The sequence below is a fragment of the Plecotus auritus genome, assembly GCF_963455305.1.
Source record: "Plecotus auritus genome assembly, chromosome: 5".
Lineage (NCBI taxonomy): Eukaryota > Metazoa > Chordata > Mammalia > Chiroptera > Vespertilionidae > Plecotus > Plecotus auritus.
This window is the reverse complement of record NC_137776.1, coordinates 119,147,046-119,168,446: the sequence shown is the minus strand read 5'-3', so window position 1 is coordinate 119,168,446 and position 21,401 is coordinate 119,147,046. Positions and strand designations below refer to the sequence as shown.

General features: G+C 37.5%; 1 protein-coding gene across 4 annotated transcripts in view; it reads right to left on the bottom strand.

The window, feature by feature from the left end:
* ELAVL2 (ELAV like RNA binding protein 2) overlaps nt 1-15,934 on the bottom strand; it is a 161,975-nt gene extending 146,041 nt beyond the window's left edge. Inside the window, exons 1-2 of one of the 4 annotated variants that reach the window (XM_080667462.1) lie at nt 15,452-15,934; nt 15,072-15,170 (exon numbers count right to left, since the gene is read on the bottom strand). Coding sequence is in view for 1 of the 4 variants with exons in the window: in XM_080667464.1 (XP_080523590.1) it covers nt 15,072-15,098 (27 nt within the window). In the remaining 3 variants the exon portion in view is untranslated. Of the gene's footprint in view, nt 1-15,071; nt 15,171-15,451 lie in introns of those variants that run through there. The other 3 variants (XM_080667464.1, XM_080667453.1, XM_080667480.1) reach the window with 3 other exon arrangements.
* Nucleotides 15,935-21,401: the final 5,467 nt, after the last annotated feature.

The window sequence follows — 21,401 nt, the reverse complement described above, 5'->3', positions numbered from 1 at the left end:
CATTAATTATAGCCATTGTTACTTTAGCTAGTCTCAAAATTTTAGTGTTTGGCATTAAGTATAGGTTTTAATTCAGTTAATTATTTGCTGAAATCAAGTTGAGTCAAATATATACCATCAGTGTCTAATCAAATTAAAACATCTTGACTTTATGCCAAAAGAAACTTTTATTATTCAATTTTATATATATCTATACATTCTTATTTACAATTGTGTATTAACTCTAAGGCAAGATATTTTAAATTACTCTTTCTTTATGGCCTTAAAAGAAATCCATTTCAATCTCCTTATCACTCACCTCACCCCAGGCTCATTCCCTAACTCCACCTATATTGTTATAGGCTATTACATTTACTCCATTTACATAGGCTAACAGTACTTTCTGCTCCAGTTTTCTATTTCTGTGGTTGTCTGTGCCTGAAAAATCTATCAAAATAAATATCCAGAGGAATATAGAAGTAGACTGTATAAAAGGGCACAGGAGAATACAATTTTTATAACAGTTTTTTGTTTATTTTGAAACAAAATGGAGTCATAATGTCCACTTGATTTTGTAAAACACACAATATCAAAAGAATACTAATGGATTAACATAGCTGCAGCTACAGATGTGGACTGGAAAAAAAAGAAAACTGATAAAAGAGTGAACCTTTTGGATGCCTAAATTCATAGGTTACAATGGAAAAACAGGCTTAATGTTTTTATTTTAAAATTCAGTAGGCATCTCTCTGTATCCTAAATGTATCTTGTAATTGATAAGATTGACCCACCCAAAGTCAAGCGCAGTCATCTGACTGCCAGACTTGTATGAGGAAGTGTAAGTAGCACCAAGAAGAAACACACATACATCACCCAGAAGAGCCAGAGCTGTTCTTGATTGCCATTTCACCCCAAGCCCTTTAACCCTTCATGTCCATGTGACCAAACAGAAAATCTCTTTCTCTGAATGAGTATAGTTATGTGCATTTTAAGGCTGAGAATAATGTCTAATAGAAATAATGTTCTGTTCCTTTGGCCACTGTTATTCTGGTATGAAATATTAGAGGATATGGTAGTTTGAAATGTCAGTTTTTGTAAACATGGGTTGGAAGATGTAATATAAATGAATGGTGTTACAGACTGTTTAAGCTGTTTGAGTAACAAATAGACATTTCCTTGAATTATTTTGACACAATTTACTGTGAAGTTCCTTTTTTTCTCTTGCTGATATTTCTAGATTCTTTGTGCAGACAATAAAAAGAAAAGCCTTTCTTTTCTGTCAGTGCTCATTATTTAACTCATGGAGCACTGATGTTTTCTAGAATACTAATATTCCCTAGATGTAAAATGAATACTAAAAGGGAGGTGGGTCTCCATCTTAATCATATCAAAAGGATACATGAAAATTTGAGCCTCTTTACAAGGTTTTTATAAAAGAAGAAAATATTAATGTATATTATGATGGTCTAGTTCTTAGCTTTAAAATAAGTATTGTGTGTGTGTGTGTGTGTGTGTGTGTGTGTGTGTGTGTATGTGTGTGTTCAGAGCAAATGAAATGAGGTTCAGAGATGAAAACTGCAAAACTTTGGGGAGACCAGGCCCACTGTAATGGAGGAAAGTCCTAGAAAGCCATAGGCTATCAGGTTGGGTAGGTATAGTAGAGTCTCATCACGGAGGGCTTTGAAAGCCAGCAGAGAAAAGTGCTCGCATAAAACTACTGCGTGAGGATATATCTATTGACAAGTGTAAATTTTGGACATGCCCAGCAGGGAAAGACTCGGAGATAGGAATCAGAATCAAGACAGAAGGAGGGTTAAGGGGCTTTCTGTCTAAAACACTGAGACCCCTTAGAATGAGGTGGCAAGGTCAGAGGATAAATAGAGATGGAGACAGACTGACAGGTATAGAAGCGGGGTTCACACTGACACTAATGAAAGCGTTTTATGGCCAAAAAGTATCAGAGTTCTGAACAAATAACACTCCGGAGCCAAAAAGCCCCCTAAGCTCTGAGGAAGTGAAACCAGGAACCAGAGCTGATCAGGCTGCATTTAGCTTAGCTGTGGATGAATCTAAAACCCTTCTGTGCCTAAGGTGGTAGTCAGGGGGCTTTAAAACACTGCGAGCAAAGGATACATTATGGCACTGAGCTAAGGTTCCTAGGCCTGGAGAAAGGAGATATGAGTCCTAGTATTATTTCTCCCACAAATCATCTGATTCTCTTCAGCAAGTCACTGTGACTAAACCTCATGATTCCCCAGGAGAAGACTGGATTAGTCATAATAATGATAATGGGTAACAAGTATTGAATATACTAGGTACTCGGCAGCATTTTAGTGCTTTACATGCATTAAATCATTTAACCCTCACAACAATGCTATCGTTTTAAAAATGAGGAAACCGAGGAAGTTAAGTAATTTACCCAAGATCATACAACTAGAAATGGACAGAGTGGGAGCTTGACCCCAAGTAGTCCATTTCTAGGGCCCAAATCCTTAACCACTATTTATTAGATGACCTCTAAAGTACTTTCTAGATGTAAAATTCTAAAGAAACTCAAGATGACCTAAGACTTGCAAGAGAAATAAAGCACAAACAAAATAGGTATTATAATTAACAAGCTTTTTTAATCCTCACCAGAGGATATTTTTTCCATTGATTTTTTTAGAGATAGTGGAAAGGAGGGAGAAAGGGAGAGAGGGAGGAAGAAAGGGAGAGAGGGAGGAAGAAAGAGAGAGAGGGAGGGAGAGAGAAACATTTATGTGAGAGAGAGAGACATGGATTGCTTGCCTCCTGGGCCGGGGATTGAACCAGCAACCAAAGTATGTGCCCTTAACAGGGAATCAAACCTGAGATCCTGCAGTCTGCAGGCCGATGCTCTAACCACTGAGAAAACTGGCCAGAGCAACAAACTATATATTTTTTATAATGCAAGTAATCATACTCGTGTCTTGCCATGCTCTTTCTTGTTGACAAATGGAAGAGAGAGAAAAATGATTGTTAAATGATTTGCTTCTTTAAAAAATGATCAGTTCAAATACAGTAGGATTTTGAGAAATATATAAGATGTCCTAGGAGATCCTAGCCTCCACATAATATTATTTGGGGTCTGAGGAAATTTAATTATTTAGCTTTTGTAAATTTTAATTTTCAGACGTCTTCTCCATAACCATATAGTGAAGTGTTAAAACAGGTAGAATATATTTACACTTTAATGGCATAAAGATTTCCATGAAATGTTGTTGATAGTATTAAACATCCTGCAATGGATCTTAACTAGAACATTATGCAGCAGCTATTAAAGTGTAATGACAGTTGGACTTACGGTTACTTTTTTTTATTTGTGCTTTCTGCATTATTCAGTTTGTAAAAATTCTGAACACGCATTCTGTTTTATAAATCAGAAAACCAGGCAGTTTTGTGTTGGGGGAGAAAAACCTTTATAGCTCATGAGCTCAAGCTGCAGCCGTGTAGCCACCAGGTAGGTGAGGACCAGTGACCTCTTAAAAGACAACTTAGATTTAGAGAGAGGGCAGATTAGTAGCCCTGGAGCTTTACAGTTTATAAAGAAAACAGTAAGTATTCACTTACAAAAACAAATCTTAAGCTTTAATACATAGGAAAAATAAATGTAACCGAGCAAAATGAGAAAAATTTCAGAAATTGCTTTACCAGTTTCTTAGAATTAAATATCGGATGTAACTCTCCTATGCGATTAGAATTGCCCAATATTAGTTAAACATAAGAGCATCAACAATGTCCTTTACTTACTGCCTATCTATATTATAGCCAAGGGACATTATTTATTTCATTTAACTAATCATTTTCCCCCCTATTATACTCTTTCCCACAGTTTCTGGAGAATCTCATATAATGAACCTTTATTCCCAACTAGCAAGGTTCTTTTAAGTGATCTGCTTATATTTCTATGTCATATAAATTAATGAAAACAATAATACAGTAAATAATTGTAATGAGATTAAACAAAACCTGGCTTCCTGACAGGTACCATTTAGTGAATTGCTATTTCAATGCCCTAAACAGTCACCTGAGTTAATCAATTTTCATATTGTTTAATTTTTGTCTTTAAAATCACTCTTCAGAGAATGAGAAACTGGCTCACTGTTTCAACTTTATAGGATCATACAGTCTGAACATCCTCACTTATTTAATTTTGCCATTTAAAAATATTCTAATATTATGGCCAAGAATCTAACAAGAGCTACATGCAGGTATTATGTTTATATTATTGCAAAATAATTTCATATTCTCAAATGAAGTTATTGTAAAATAAATATATAAATTAATAATATATTAATATAGCAAATTTATGTTATAATATAGGAATATTATGATGAAATATGTAGTACTGGTAGAGCTGGGAAAGAAGGTACTAAGAGTACCAAAATAAAGGAAATTTATTTTTAAACATGTGTTTTAACTGGGTTCTGTTACTACCTTTCAAGTTTTATAAATTGTGAACATATATTAACTTTTAGATAGGAGTTATGATCATTTTGCAAAAAGTTATTTGTCATAAACAGAGGACATAAAGCGCCGCTGCCCTCGCGCATGCACTCATTTGACTCATGGCGCAGTCTTCAATAATTTTAAACCAAACATGACTGAGGCAATCAATTTTCATCCAATTTATTGGGCATGAGTTAAAGCCAATTAAAAAACCATTTTTGGTGCAATTCAAGGGGAAAGATGTATAAACCCATGAAAAACAGATTTCAGGCCTAGACATGAGTCATCACTATTCTAAATAATGGTGTCAGCCCTAAATCAGAAAGAACAAATCCTAAAATTGCACATTCCACACTGGAAACTGCATTTACCAGCAATGATTTTGTACAATAATAAATACTTCTTAATAAGAAATCGCCCTGGAATGACAAGCATGATCTTCTAACATTGTCTCATTTCTGAATATTTTTTAGCCATGAAATTAAAAGGTAGTTTATGGCAGCTCCTGAGTTTCTGAATTAAGAACTAAGTTAGAAAGTCATCTGTGAACTTTATACAAAGAAAGCAAAACATTTTACCTATAATTTTAAAGTATCTTTTACCTATTAGACCGTGTCTCCTTTCACATGAATATAGTGGCTTTCTTTTAAGGCCATAAAATTAAACAATCCTTGATATGCCAGCTAATCCTAGGCTAATCAAAGCAGCAAAATGGAAGCTTCTTGGTTAGAAATTACAGCTATAAAGTACAGGCATACATTTTCAATCTGTATCTTAAAAAGGCCTTCTTAAGTTCAGGGCTATAGCAGTTCAATGTATTCGTCGGAGGGTGCTTGGCACAGAGTGAATCTTCCATGAATGCCAGAACTAGTGAGATGAAATCTCAGTGGTTTTCATGCATACCTGTGCTTCAATGCCAAAACCCACCTGTGGTTTTTCCCTTCAAAGGACGAAGGCCTGGGCTCTACCCCCAGAGGTTACTTAGTAATTCTGATGTAAGATCTAAGCATATCCTATATAATAAAACCCTAATATGCAAATCGACCAAACAGTGGAATGACTGGTTGCTATGATGCGCACTGGCCACCAGGGGGCAGACACTCAATGCAGAAGCTGCCCCCTGGTGGTCAGTGTGCTACCATAGGGGGAGCGCTGCTCAGCCAGAAGCCAGGCTCATGGCTGGCAAGTGCAGTGGTGGTGGCAGGAGCATCTAAGACTGCAGTCGGACATCCCCCAAGGGGTCCTGGACTGCGAGAGCATGCAGACTGGGCTGAGGGACCCCCTCCTCCCAGTGCACAAATGTCGTGCACCCGGCCTCTAGTGTGTTTTTAAAATCCTGCATGGATGATTCTGATGAACCACTGACTTAAAGCAAAAAACAGTACAGATTTTCCTGTTGCTCAGTTAACAAGGAGTTAAAGTAAACTCTGGCTTGAATTATTTTGGTTTGGCTCTCTGTTGAGCAGATTAATTGGAATAATTGTTAAATTTGTACTTTGTGTTATGCTGAAAGAGATTTAACTAGGAGACTTTTAAAAGCTTTTATTTATATTTATCTACCTATGAGGTCACAGAGTGAGTGTGCTTTCCCACAATTTCCTGTTATTACAATAAAAGAAGAGACATGTGAGATAAACCTGGGACATTACAGAGTCATCCAGTGGCATGGATATATTTTAGTGTTTACTGTATCTTGTAGCTTTTACTTCTCTTTAATAAACATAGGCTGATAAGCCAATACTACCAAATCAATTTTTTTAAATTATATTTTCCTGTTGAATTGGTTCATTTCTAACTGTCCTATTTCAAGATAAGTAAACAGTCTCTTCCATGATAGAGATCAAGGAGTGCCACACAGGAAAGGAAGGAAGGAAGGAAGGAAGGAAGGAAGGAAGGAAGGAAGGAAGGAAGGAAGGAAGGGAAGCAGCTATCAAAAAAAGACATACTTTGGCCTGACATGACCACCCTACAAGTCACTCACCATGATTGTTTAACAAAAATGACAGCATTTTCTCTGGGAGCGACTTTTAAACATTAAATGAAACCACTACACTCCTTAATATCTTCCCCTGTAGTACAAGTCCGGCAGTCATATGACTTTGAGTGGGTCAGTCTTATAAAATTATAAGATACATTTAGGATACTGGATACTGCCACACCACCAGAGTTTTTCATTTAGAGTTTTAGAGAACAGGCCATTGATAGATAATACCCTTTCCCTGGGTCTAAGAATGCAAATTGTACAGATTACCTAAGAACCCACTGGGAAAATACTTACTTTCTGGGAACATTCTACCCTTTGGGGTTTAGAAATGACTCTGTGGTCTAGATATAGCTCAACATCATGTATGGCAAGCTATTGATAGATCAAGATGTTGATCAAGGAGTTGATAGTCCCAGATTCTAGTTTCTGAACCTTTATGTTAAAATATATATGAAATAAAATGGTAGTGTCTATTTTTCTTACTTCCAGGGGTTACTGTGAAGCCAAAATAAAATTACATACAGTATATGCAACTGGGAAAAATCATTGTGGCATAGGAATTGAGATGAAAGTAATTATTTTTTAATGTACACAACTTTCTAGTAAATTGCCCAAAAGCTTTGCAGGAACCTATTTCCTTTTCTTATTAATTTTTTTTTCCTTTTTCAATATGATTCCCCAAAAGTTTCAACATCAGGTTGTAAAAGAACAACTCCATGCTAAAACTTCAAAAAATAAAAATAAAGTTGCCTGACATTTGCTGAACTGTCATAGAACATGAAAATCGGTAGAAAAAGTGAAACCTTTCATCTTATTTGTTTATAAATGTAATATTTTATGTAGGTCTGGGGATTGAGCCCACAACCTGGACCACAATGTGTCCTTGACCAGAATCAAACCCGGGACCTTTCAGTCCACAGGCCCCTGCTCTGTCCACTGAGCCAGACCAGCTAGGGCTAGGTCTAGTCTTAGACAACTGGTTTCTAAGACGTGGCTCTTTGAGATGTTAGAAGAGAGAGCCCTTTCAGAATGTTCAATTTAAGCAGAGGATTGATTGTTTTCTCACAGCTGGAAGTTGATCAGCTGTTGACTCTGTACTTTTCTAAACCCTTGGGTGCGAGTTCAAGGACCCTCATTGTGCCATCAGGAAGACAGCCAGCAATGTAGGTGCTCAGAAACATGTTCCAGTGCAACCCAATTCCAAGGCCTCCCTCCACCTCAGTGGTTGGCAAACTCATTAGTCAACAGAGCAGCAAACCGCGGCTCCTCGTGAGCCGCAGTTTGCCAACCACTGGACTAGGGAACAGATAACAGAGCTCCTGTGTCACCTGAATGAGGGAGGGATTCTCTCAGTTAAAAAAAAAAAAAACAACCTTCATAAGAATGTGCTTCCTACGCATGGTCAGACTACAAAGGCTCACATGATCATCAGGATTCCCTAAAGGACTTCTGATGTCAGTCTCAGGATTTGTAATCTTTTTAGAATTTATTAATATCCCCCTCCCCCGCTTTTTTACATTATATAGGAAATTTCCCTTTCATTTAGGAAGCATTTCTGAGTCTCTTAGTGAATACTAAATAGTGATTTCCTTTTTGAATTTACAGGAAGAAGAACAAGCAAAAAGAGTATTTCAGAATAGCTGCCATTGCAGTACTATTTATTGTATCCACTAGAGGACTCCGCTGTGAATGGCTCAAAATATCTCTCCTCCAGTCCCTGTGGCCTCTGGCATTTGAAGCTCAACTAACTCTCCAGAGTTGGGCCACTGGCTACATATCAGTGTTAGAATGAAAACATTCCCTCTACTTTAACACCTCCTGCTAGTTCAATAAAGTGATGTTTAAATAACTGAACTGGCTTCAGTGATCTGTACTTGCCATTTTTCCCTGCTTCTTAGCTAGATAAAATGGAGATAATTATGAAGTGGTTGAGCAGGTTTAATGAAAGCCAGTTTCTTTTGGTATACTCCTGAAGCAGCAATCATCATCTGTTTGGCTTTTGAAGAGCAACAATTATAATCACTTAAACCCCCAAGGGGAACAAAAATAGAATTTACATTAGCATATAAAATATACAGCTGGATTGGGCAAGCCTATAAAATTCTGGGAGAATCATTCTAATCTGAATGCTATTCAAACTCCCAAGTAAAATGAGTTCAAGGGTATTTTACATGCTTCCTTCTGATAAAATAATACATATAACAATGTTGAGAGGATTTTCCTAAAAATGAACACAAGGAAAGAAAAAACTGTTGCCAGGAGAGAATCCCAGCGGGAATGGGCTAAACTGTATTGTCAAGATATCAGAGAGCAAAATGCATAATGCTATTCACAGGAAGTATTAATCACTCTGAAGTGAAGATTTTTCATGCATTTGGGAGTTTAATAAAGAAAATAGGATGGTTTTAGTCTGGTCAATGATGAAACTTAATCATAACTAAGTCAAATTTCAGATTAATAGTACTTTCCTCCTCCATTGTAAATGTGAAAGCAATACAAAGGAAAGTGAAATCATTCAAGTTGATACCCTATTGTTATGAAACAGAACTCTTTTTCCTGTTTTAAAACATGTCCATATCATTTCCTCTCAAGTAAACTCTTACACCTCCCATTCTAATTCAAGCCCAGATCATAGGCAATCTCCCTGACCACTTATGTTACTTAATTAGTGTTGCTTTTGTATGCCTTTCCCGGTTTGCAAGATACTTTTTATTTTTTTATTTTTTGGTAGAGCACAGAATAAAAATGGAGCCTTTGCTTTATCCATTATGCTACTAGCAACAAAACACTAACATAATCAATACTATTAAAGGCTTTCCCGGCTGTACACATTTGTCAAAGACAGTGTATCTGAGAAATTACACTAATGAATCTTGGAAAAATGCAGCATCCTACACCGGAAGCTTGGTCTTCCTCATCATAAGTACATATCAATATGTAAAAAAGCAGGAAAGATACATACTTCATCTTTCTTTATAATATTTGAAGGTCCACTATTACATTTTTTAATGGAAAAAAAAGTCAGTAGTATGTAAAACTTTACCTCCACTGAGAAGCACTTTCTGCATACCCACCCTAAAACCCACTGCAGGCACGTGGATGACAGCTTCCTCTGTGTAAAAGCACTCAGTATGGACATGCCTCTGACAGCAACGATCTCACTGCTTTAGAACCAGTTGCTGACATGTCTATCTCTTACAGCCTGTGCATAGCTTGACAGCAAAGCCAACTTTCCAAGGGGGTATTTCCAGGCTCTTAGTACTGAGCCTAGAGCCTACTAAGCATGCAGTTTGTTGCGTGACATATATCATGAATTTGTATTCCAAGACACATCAAAATGTTAGGTTTATGATGAGATTCAAAATATACTCAATACCAACTCTGCCATAATATCAAACTCCATGGTGATAAATTAAGCACTGAGAAATCAGAAATTCAAGTCTAGATTTCTATAGAATTCTTTACTTTCATGATCCTTAACAAAGGAGAGTGCTAATAGTTTAGATTTATTAAATATTTATCATGTGTCTTATGGTTATTTTTACTGGAAACACTCAAAAACTGTGTTCTCAGTTCTTGATGATTATGATCTAAGGTTTCATTAGCCATATCTTTATCTACATATATATATTTAATTAAAACCATTAACACTGCCTTCTTAGCCTTTGTCAACATCTGCCAGGTGTGGTGGTTATCTAGCTTGTATCATTCTGCCCTTTCTCATAACCCTTCATGCTCAGATGGACTTTGAAAGCCCATAACATAGAACTCATATAACTTTACTTTAAACACAAAATACACTGATTTCATGTTTTAAATAATTTAAAGGCAGATGTATAGCATGAAGGATTCCAGGACCTATGGAAGAACTATCATAAAGTCCTTTTATTCTTTTCTTAATCTAAATGTAGTCTACATTTCCCTCCCAATTTTTTAAGAGAAATGATCCTTCTGTATGAAGTTATGGGAAAACAATAGTAGAGAGGTAGAAGAAAATAGATGCCACAGACCTAACCTAAAATACTCTTAGGTTTTTAGTTAATAAGTATAGTTAATATTCTTGTCATTAGGTAAAATTCAATTTTATGGCATTATTTATCCCATAAGTTTATAATGAAAAAACTGCTGTAATTTTCTTTTTTGCTTCATACTAATATAACCATAATGTTTTGTATATGTATATTTACATATATGTATTATTTATATATACAGACATTTACATTTTGATGACTTTGAAATGAGAAAAAATAGTCTAGATATAGTCCTAGGTTTTTAGTACATAATAATATAATACAAATGCCTAAATCATTGATAAAGTAGAAAATTAAATATTTAATTAACTATGATAAAACTGAGCCTGAGTTTTATTTAAAATGAGGGAAGTAACTAGAATTAGGTTCTGGGGGTTAAAAATCCAAGGGTCTTTCAAAGCATGGCCTCCAAGGTCAAGGTGGAGTATGTGACTGCTATAATATTGTGGGGTTGAAATGCTCAAGCCTCTCAATTCTTCCCTTTATAACATGGTTCTCAAAGGTCCAAATTATCAGACTTTTAAAAAAGCTATCAGCACTGTCATAGTAATGGGGTTTAAACATGATAGAGCTGGATGATTTCACTTTATAAAAATCTGAAACTTATGAAATGGATTAATCAATTTTTTTTAAAAGTTCTTCACTTAACCGGAGCGTTGATTCAAATGTTCTTTTATTGTGTGAGCTCTCTGCATTTTTTTAAAAAAGTAACCCAATTAAAAAAAAAAAAGGTTTACGCAGAACAACTCAGAAGCCCGTGTACTGTATGAAGTGCAGATAGCAGACAGAGGTATCCTGAGTGCTTTTGTTTCTTAGCTGAAATGAAAAGTTGAGCAGTTTTCTGTTGAATGGAAATGATGACTTTAAACAATTTTTTTTTATTGATACTTAGGGGGACTTGATGAAATCTTAACATCTCCACTTTTGCAAATCCAAGTTAATAAACAAACCCGAGCAGATGCAACATCTATGTCCCAACCTCTCAGGTTTAAAGATTTTATACATAAAAAAGAGCAAAATTAGAGCTTTTCAATGGCAAATAATGTGTTTTTTTCCAGTATTCGAGAGTCTATCAGCTTTATTATTTAAAAAGGAATCATATAATGGGGCCTCATTTGAAACTTTTTTATTTTCTCTATTACTTTTTATCTTTATGTCTCTTTAATTCACTAAATGAGAGCAGTTTTAAAAATGGAGGGCTCCAAGTCACTGAATAATTAAGGTAGAAGGTAACTGATTGTAAGTATATCAAGATAAACCTTAACTTAGAAAAAATATATATGGCCAAAAAACATCAACTGATTTGCTATCTATAAAAACATATAACCCTTTATTACTTTAGCAAGTGTTATTATAAGTGAATTTTTAAAGTATTTAAAATAAAAATTAAATTCTATTTAAGTGATAAAATGAAAAAAACACACAAACACACATACACACACATACACACACACAAAAAAAAAAACAACCCAGTGCTTAATTGATTTTTAAATCGCTTTTTAAGGAAAACTGGGTTTCCAGTTAGGTTTTCCTTTTATTAAGTAGCATTTTTGTGCTTATTTGAAAATATTACTGTCATTATTGACTTAGTCTTCCTCTGTTTTTGTTACTTTGGAGGAGGGATAGGATGGAGAAGGCAATAAATTCTTCATAACTATTGCTCCCAAAGAGAAACAACCAGCCAAACCTGCCTAAAGTATCCAAACCCAATTTGGGGATATAGTTAGGAATATTTCCATATGATTTTTCTTCAAAAATGTTTTATATAGGAAAGTGCCTAGAGTAAGAGTAATCATTCTTATCTTTAGAATTTGTGGAGATCATGTGGGTTTTGTGTGGAGGGTCTCCTTAAATTTAGTAAATTATCTCATATTTTCTATTGGTTGATTCTCATTTTGTTTGATTTTTAGACCCAAGTTTAGAGTCAGATTTTGATTCAAATCATCACTTCATGGTTTATTCTCTTTCTAGGTATAGGAAAACCTACCACCTCAGTGTTATGAATATTAATTAGGGAAATATATGTAAAGCACTTGCATATATGACTGGGTTCATGGCTGGATCATAGCAGGTAGACAACTCATGTTAACTATTAAAGTTAACTTCTTAGCTGTTTTAGGTTGACTATTTGATATGATACACAGTAAGTTTAATAATAATTAGAAATAACAAATGAAGGTTACTTTTGATTTTTTTAAAGTATAGTATCACTTCAACCATTCCTGTTTTGCTTTTTTGCTTCAAGCACATTACATGGTCTAGACATGGTACAAGGGGTAAAACCTGCAATGCAGGTGGTAAAACCTACATTAGGGGATCCTGACGACCACCCACCCCACTCCCTAGAACTCATCCATTTTTCTCCTTTATGTAACTATTCACTTAAAGTGAGTCAGTATTATGGGAAGAAGTGAATATTTCTAGAAGAGTACTGCTTAGTTGAAAACACTTAGAATTTTGTTCATGTAAACATTATAAACTTTCTGTTATTTGTAAAATTTATTCTAACGGACTGAGGTTTTGGGAAAATATCAAAACACGACCACTGGAGGAGGAATAGGATGGAGAAGGCAATATTTCTAATGTGACAAGGGCATATAAGTAGAAGACTGAAGAAAGGAATGGATTATTACATTCTGATATAAGGAAATTTCAGTCTAAGTACTTTTATAGGAAATGAAATACTTGCACTATTATTAATTGTCATTTAGAAGACAACTTTCAATTATCCAACTTAGTTTAAATAATTTTTATAAATGTCTTGAACCAAAACAGTATTTTCAATCTGTAGGTCAGCTACAGTAAAGTTGAGGGTTTGTCTGACTCTATGTAAGCTAACTCTAAAGGGTTTTTTGTCAATTCAAGTATCAAAGTAATCTAATTTTTATAGGTACAGATCATAGATTTAAATTAAACACCAATGATAGTTGAGTAGTATGACCCAAAATAAATTATATAGTTAAAAACATTGTTAGTTGATTACTCTAATATCAGTAGATAAGAAAGCAAACTTCCCAATTGAAAAATTCTTACTCCTAAAATATATATAAAGTATTAAATTTTAATCTAAAGATTTCTGAAATTTTTCTTCAAAGTTTCACTGAATTGATTTCTCTTGGACCAACAGATTAGTAGTTCAGTTAGCCATTTTGTTTAAGTTCTCAAACTGAAAACTGTTTTAAGGGAACTGCATATAGCAAGACTAAAAACAATATTAACGACTTTGGAAGCCAACTGCATACGGTGTCATTTTCCTGTGACAGTTGCTGGTAAATTATAGTAACTTCATGTGGAATGGACAACAAATAAGCCAGTTGTTAAAGTAAGTTATTAAAGTACATTTCCAATAAAATACTTTAATATTTCTTTCCCTATTAATCAGTTAAAATGTTATTTTCTGTGATTCATATGATCAGAGGAAGTTTATAATAATTCACGAACTATTTCAGAATAGATTTTGAAAAATATAAGCACATGCAATTATATCTGCACACATATAAGTGAAAGTTAAGAATGGTTTCAACAAACCTTGAAACCAATTCCTTTCAGGGAGGGTCTTTTCTGTTTCCACCCCATCCTTCAAATGAGAAAACTTAGATGGCCTTGCCTATCAGAGAATGTGCAGGTCCATTCCAATACGGGGCATCCCAGTCATCTCCATGGCAACAGCCTTTGACAAGCTAAAAGGCAACTCGATTCACAAACAGAAAAAAATTAAGACTACTGAGCACTGTTATTTATTTTTAAGTGCAGAGCTGGCCAAACAGTTTAGAATTTTCCAGAGGAAAGGTTGGGCCCTTTACTAAACTTGGAATTGTGACTTGACCACAAATATTAAGTTGGATACCTGTTCTCAGAAAGTGAATGAGATAAAGGGACAAAACTCAGAAGTTCTTCCTTGGAACATGTCTCCCATTGAAAACCAAAAGAAAGGGATTAGGAGAGGAGGTGAAGGAAGGACCTTTAAATGAATATGTATACTTTAGGGTAAAAAGCGGGCTTGGAGGAGGCAAGAAGAGAGAAGTGGGAAAGAGGGATGTAAGCAGTGCCTTTCTCCAGCCTCAAACCTTTCAAGACCACAACTTTCCAAAGCTATTATGTGATCATCACTTAGCATTTAAAGTTTGTCTGAGAAGGATGGCTTCTAACGTTGCTACCTGGGGAAGTGTGAGGAAGAGAAGGTCTAAAAGTGCAGGTGAGGGCACAGAGATAGTTGTCGTGACTCCGGATGACCCCGTAGTTCCTTTTCTCCTTAAGGATTTTGATCAGGAATGACCCCGCCACTGTGCTGAGTTCAGGAAGGCAGAGCACCGGTCTTTGAAACCACACAATCACCTCGTTCCCTAGCCCTGCACCTCCACCCTGGAGACTGCCAACTCTCCCCACTTTACATCAAGCCTGTTACCTTTCCAAGAGTATCAAACGGATAAACACAGAACATGTCTACTGACCATAGTAAAGACAAAAACAAAATCAGAACGACTGTGTTTGCTGGTTTGCTTCACCGCCCCCTCCTCCCAGCCCTTTGTGTGTGATGATTCCCCTTGGAACCACCCAATCGATGAGCATACAAGAAAAAATGGTAATTTTTGGTTTAAAAGTTCACTTACCAAGGCAACCTCAGATTGCTTTGTCATGCTTTTTTGCACTTAATTTTTCAAAACTGCTTGTTCAGGGCGCAGAACTGGGAAGGCAGGACTAAAGTCTCTCTAGTAATCACAACAAAAAGGAGAGAACAGTCACCCATCAGAATTATATTTAAAATGCACAAGCCCCCGAGCCAGACGCGAAGGCTCAGAAGGTATCCGGGGAGGGGGTGGGGTGGAAAAAGCCAAGCTAACAAAACAAAAGGTAAAGGGGCGAGTTGAGTGGTTGGAGGGGAAATTGATCCAAGCCGCCTTTTGACCGAGGACTGGCTTAAAACCACCACCACCATCATCAACACCCCCGCCCCCAGCGCCCCCACGGTTACCCGAGTGCTTGCACTTGCCTCCAGCCCGCTCCGCCGCAGGAGAGGAATGCCCCGTCTAAGTTCACCAGCCCCGCCGCAGTCTTCCTCCTCCTGATGGGCTCCTGCAGGGAAACACTTCCAGAGGCGTCCGTCCCCCGGAGGTCCGGGCTCGGCGGAGGCTGCAGGGCTGCCGTGAGCAGCTGCTAAGATCGTCGCCTTCTCGCTTCGGCCTCCTTCGCGGCGCACAATAGCCCCGGCTGGGTGCACCTCATTAAGCCAGCCCGGGAGCCCCGGGAGCCCCGCGAGCAGGGCAGGCCGTGTGACAGCGCTGCCCCTTTGTAATGACTGTGATGGATGCAACCGGAGGGTGGGGTCTAGGTGGGTCAAAACTGTTAATGACAGTATGTATCATTCTGTCTGTCCTCCGAGGGAGAGAAGCCCCCCTGCCCTCCCCCTAAGTCCTAAGTCTCTCTCTCTCTCTCTCTCTCTCTCTCTCTCTCTCTCTCTCTCTCTCTTTCTCTCTCTCTCACACACACACAAGCACGCACACTTTCCTTTCCCTTTCCCTTTCCCTTTCCCTTTCCCTTTCCCTTTCCCTTTCCCGACTATGGCATTTTATGCAGTCAGCCTTCAACAAAAGTATGAAAACCATCAGGTCATTATTTTCTGAACAGATGATGGCTAGCGAATTCACCTAAGGAAAAATATCCTGAAATCGAAAATACAGGTGTCAGAGGGAAGGAGGAGCAGGCGGTGAGGGTGTGGGAGCGAGCAGGACGTTCCACCGCCAAGAGTTTACAACAAAGTGTCCAGCAACTCGCACCTCCAACTCCGCACGGTGGGAGAGGCGCCCCCCGCGCTCCCCCGCACCGCCTTCCTCCGAGAGCCCGGGGCCACCGGGGCCACCGGCGAGGGGGGCGGGGTGGGGGCGAGCAGCAGGGTGATGAGGGAGAATAAAACCAACCCGCGAAGCCGGGCCCGGGAGGAAAATGCAGGAGGGGCCCCTGCACCCGGACCGAAAGCCGGACCTAAAGGGGAGGGGCTGCCAGGGTGCTGGGGTGAATGCCAGGGTCCAAGACTGCCCGGTCTGGTCGGGGAGGGGTTCTGTCCTTGGCTGCTGGGCACACCTCGGGCCACCGGCTCCCGTCCCTCCGGGTAGCTCTGGCTGCGCCCTCGCCGCGGAGCGCCGCCCCCGCAGGTGTGCAGCGCAGTCACCACCCTCCGGACTGGACCCCCGCCTCTTCCTCTCGCCTCTCTACGGGCTGGACCTTCTGTCGCCCCCACCTCGCCCGGCCCCGGCTGTCCGTGGAAGGCAGACCGCACAGAAAAGCCCTTCTCCTTTCGTCCCAGTTGTGGGAAGTCTTGGATCCTGGCTTCCCTGCCTCCCCATTGCCCCGTTGAAAACATCCGCGAATACTTTTTATTTTCCCTTCAATTTTGTTAATGGTCGGAAGAACCGAGTTCACAGGCACTTGATTTCTCAAGCAGGGGAAAGCCTTCCAGGATGCTTTATTTCCCTACGTGGACAAATAGGCTGTTATTTTACACTCAACTTTCCATTTCCAACTTACTGCGATGCTGCGCACTCTTGATGTGGCTGCAAAGCACCTGCTCCAACATCCTGAGCGTTTCTCCAGAGCCGCGTGGGAGAGATTGGTTTGTTTTATTAGAGTTTATGGAGCACCACTTCCCCGACACTATGTAATCGACTTCTGTGTTCTCATCATTGATGCCTTATAGCAGCTAAGAGAAAGCAAGAAGCAGAGCGAAAACAGAACATTTATATCTAATGAAGCATCTCTCTCTTTTATGTCAGCTATTTATTTATAACTTAAAACTGGTGTATACGTTGTGCAGCCTGTTCTAGGAGGCGAGAGAGCACTAAGATTTTTGTCCCGCCCCCTCAAAGAGCTTCTGATCCACGGGGAAGGTAAAAGACCTGGAAGCTCTTCATTGGTTCTAACAAGAAGCCACTGCTAGTAGATGGAAAGATCTTGTCAGAAGACTTTCAGGGGAGGAAAAGGCTGTGGTGATGACTTCATGAAGTTCTTTATAAACCATCAAGGGCACAGAAGCTTTCCTCTTTTTTTTTTAACCAATTACTTATCACAACTTTTCACAATTTATGATTTGGAAATAGTCCCAGACTTAGGTTCATATCTCTCCTACAATTAAATAAAGGGGAGGGGGGAGTTGGTGAGGAGAAAGACCAGTTGGAATTAGTGAGAAATCTGAATTAATGAAATAATTAATTTATTGACTCACAGTAACACCAACTTAAAAAGCGAGCTTAGAAGAAAGCCTTAGAGATATATACCTTAATGAGTAAGAATAAGAATTTTATATAATTAACAAAATACTTGTTTCTATGTAAATAACTTGTAAGAATATGGAAAACTGTTTTTTAAAAAAAACATTTTCTCTTACATTGCTTTACTGACAATTTGTATAATGTAAAAGGGTTACTTCATACAACAGTTGTGAGTGGATACAGAGCCAAATGTTTTTGTAGTATGTTAATTTAAGTGTAATAGTAAACAATAAACGTTTATATTGTTATTAAAGCTCTCCATTTCTTCAAGACCTAGATAGGCAAGATACTAAATACTTTTCTCTGAACGTATTCTCCTGGTTGAAAACTACTAGGACATTTTTAAAAGAATAGCCTGTTAGCTGGCTGGATAAGTCACTCCCCACCCCAACCCCATGAACTTTTCAGGAGTTTTGAAGACATTTAGAAAATATACACTTTGTCAGGTTCACCCTTTATGCTCTTCCAATCTAATGCTACAACTATTAAGAGAGGAAATATGGAAGGAATTGGAATGCTAACTAGTGGAATAAAGGTGTTTATCTTGACACTTCAATAAACAGACTAAAAAATAAACATTTGGAAATTGGGTCTTTAACAAATGAAAATTTTTAGATGTGATAAAAACAGCTCCAGTAAGTGTATGCATTAAATGTATTAACCTTGTGAAACATAAGATTGCACCTGGGAGAAGTTAACACAGTTGGAGATTATTAAGACACATCAACTCACTCAGCATTAATGCGGAGAACTTGAGCCTGGTGTGGAACACAGTTGTACTGAATTAGCAAGAATTATATACCTATATGTAAATTGAAATTTTTCTAGTAGGAAAGGATACATCAAGCCTGAAGAAAAATTGTGGATATGTTTCTTAAAGATCCATCCTCCTGCAAAAGTGTTTATCCTACCAAAATTTCCTAGCCCATTCCACAATAACCTATATGACAGAGTTGGTGCACTTTGAAAAGAGGGTGTTTACTACCTGAAGAAGGTAATATATTCTACTTTCTATTTTTATTAATATAATGATAGGCCTAATTTATTTCAGGCCCTGCTCTATGTGGCAGGGAAAAATAATAAAAGCAAACCAAGTCTGGAAAATATATAAAGTAGGTATTAAATAAGCCATTTGCCATCTGGAAATCTCCCATCAGTAAGTGACCTTTGAGAACCATGCTAAGGTTTCAATGATTAATGAAGCACATGGTTAATCCCAGGTGACCGTGGCTCTCTCCTTTTAGGAACAAATTTTGTTAAAAGTGAGAACAAGACCATTGTGTGAGAATCCAGTGGATTCGTTTTTGATTGCCTTTTAAGAGAAGCTCAATTCTTTTTTTTTTTAATTTCTTTATTGATTAAGGTATTACATATGTGTCCTTATTCCCCCATTACTCCCCACCCCCCATTTATGCCCCCACCCCCCTGTTGTCTGTGTCCATTGATTAGGCTTATATGCATGCATATAAGTCCTTTGGTTGATCTCTTCCCTTTACCCCCACCCTCCCCTACCTTCCCTGAGGTTTGATGTTCTGATTGATATTTCTCTGTCTCTGATCTGTTTTTGTTCATCAGTTTATGTTGTTCATTATATTCCACAAATGAGTGAGATCATGTGATATTTATCTTTCTCTGCCTGGCTTATTTCACTTAGCATAATGCTCTCCATCTCCATCCATGTTATTGCAAATGGTAAGAACTCCTTCTTTTTTACCGCAGCTTAGAATTCCGTTGTGTAGATATACCACAGTTTTTTAATCCACTCATCGGTTGATGGGCACTTAGGCTGTTTCCAAATCTTAGCTATGCTAAATTGTGCTGCTATGAACATAAGGGTGCATATATCCTTTCTGATTCGTGTTTCTAGTTTCTTGGGATATATTCCTAGAAGTGGGATCACTGGGTCAAATGGGAGTTCCATTTTTAGTTTTTTGAAAAAACTCCATACTGTTCTCCACAGTGGGAGAAGCTCAATTCTTGGTCTTTGGGAAAGCATGGTTTTCTTGATGTTATGATTTCTTTGCCCATGTTAAATAGCAGGGTTTCTGGTGTCAACTAGAAATTGATTCCAGTGCTTATAAGCTTGATGACTTGTACAATTTTCTTTACCACTCTAGACCAAGCCCTCTTTCATAAAATTGAAAGAACAAGAACCAGCTCTGGCCAGGTAGCTCAGTTAGTTAGAGTATCGTCCCAATAAGCAATTAAGTCAAAGACCAATCCTTGAAAGATGGAGGAGAAGATGGGCTCCTGCTGCCATATTTGAGCTGCTCAATTAGTCCTGGACTGCCTACCTTTGAACTTCGTGTTTTATTTGCAAAAATAAAGTCTTCTCTATTTAAGTTATATTAATTAAGCTGAATATTCTGTAACTTGAAGCTTTCCTACCAGACTTGTCTGCTATTGTGTAGTTCTCTGCATGTAAATGAAATGTGCCTTGATTATTTATATGACCCTAGATGTTAGCTATTTTAAAGAATTCCAGATAAAAGATTTCTCTGAAACTCTACCCATAACCAGGTCACTGGTACTGGTATGTGGGGGGCGTTATTTGCTCAAATTATTGAACAGGAGTGGGTATGTAAGGCCCATTTATTTGAGGAAGTCTCACAACTGAAAATTCTTTTAAAGGAATGCCAATAATTGTTTTATAATAGGTTGCCCCTAATTGTCTTATAATAGGTTGAACCTAAAGTTTATTTAGTCCAAATATCTTCCTCCTTTCCTTTTATAATAAAATTACTCTTCTGTTTTCACAATATGTAGGCTTGGTCACCTTGGAATGTATTTACATTGAAATATTTAGAATATTCACCTTGGAAAATTATAAACTTATTTAATTGATGACTCTAGTTTCCTGGCATAGCCAAAACATTTTTAGATGCTATTTTTAGGAATTATGTTCAGAATCTGAATTACAATTTTAGGAAATGCAGCAATGTCAATGAACATGTTCTCTGAAGATTGGATTTGATTTTGGAAAATATCCAAAAAGTTGTTCAGAGTCAAATCTAGTAAATTAAATAAGCAATCACTGATAAATTGAACAATACATATTTTTGTTGCTGTTATTATTAAGGAACAATTAGATCTGTACACAAAATAATCAGTCTAAAAACTTGCTGTATAAATGATAGCATTGTTCAAATAAACATGTCTTTCTCAGGTGACTGCTTTAGAGGTGCATACATTTGGTCATATATGTTAGCTAAATGCATCAGTCTCATAGCTATGTTCACTTGCATTTTTTAAAATAAACCAGATGTTTTCTTTTCCCCTGTCCCCTTTCATTCTGCCAGAAATGACTTATTCTGAAATAGGCTCAGTGTTCAATCGATTCAAAGCTATTCTTGTAGTACTATCATTTTACTTGATTTTTAAAAATGTACAAGTAGCAAGACAAAATAGTGTCACTGATAAGACAGTAAGATTTGGAATCAAACAAATAATCATCTATCCCTATTTTAATCTGTGAACTACAGATAAAAACAGTACCTGTCTTAGAGAATTGTTGTAAATATTAAATAAGGTAGTAAATATGGGCATATAGTAAGTGAACAATAAGCATCACTTAGGATAATACCATGTTAGGCAAATAGTAAAGTATTTGAAATACTTAAGATGTAAATAATGTGAGAGCATCTGTAGATTTGCTAGCAAGAACTGCAGCTCCATAAC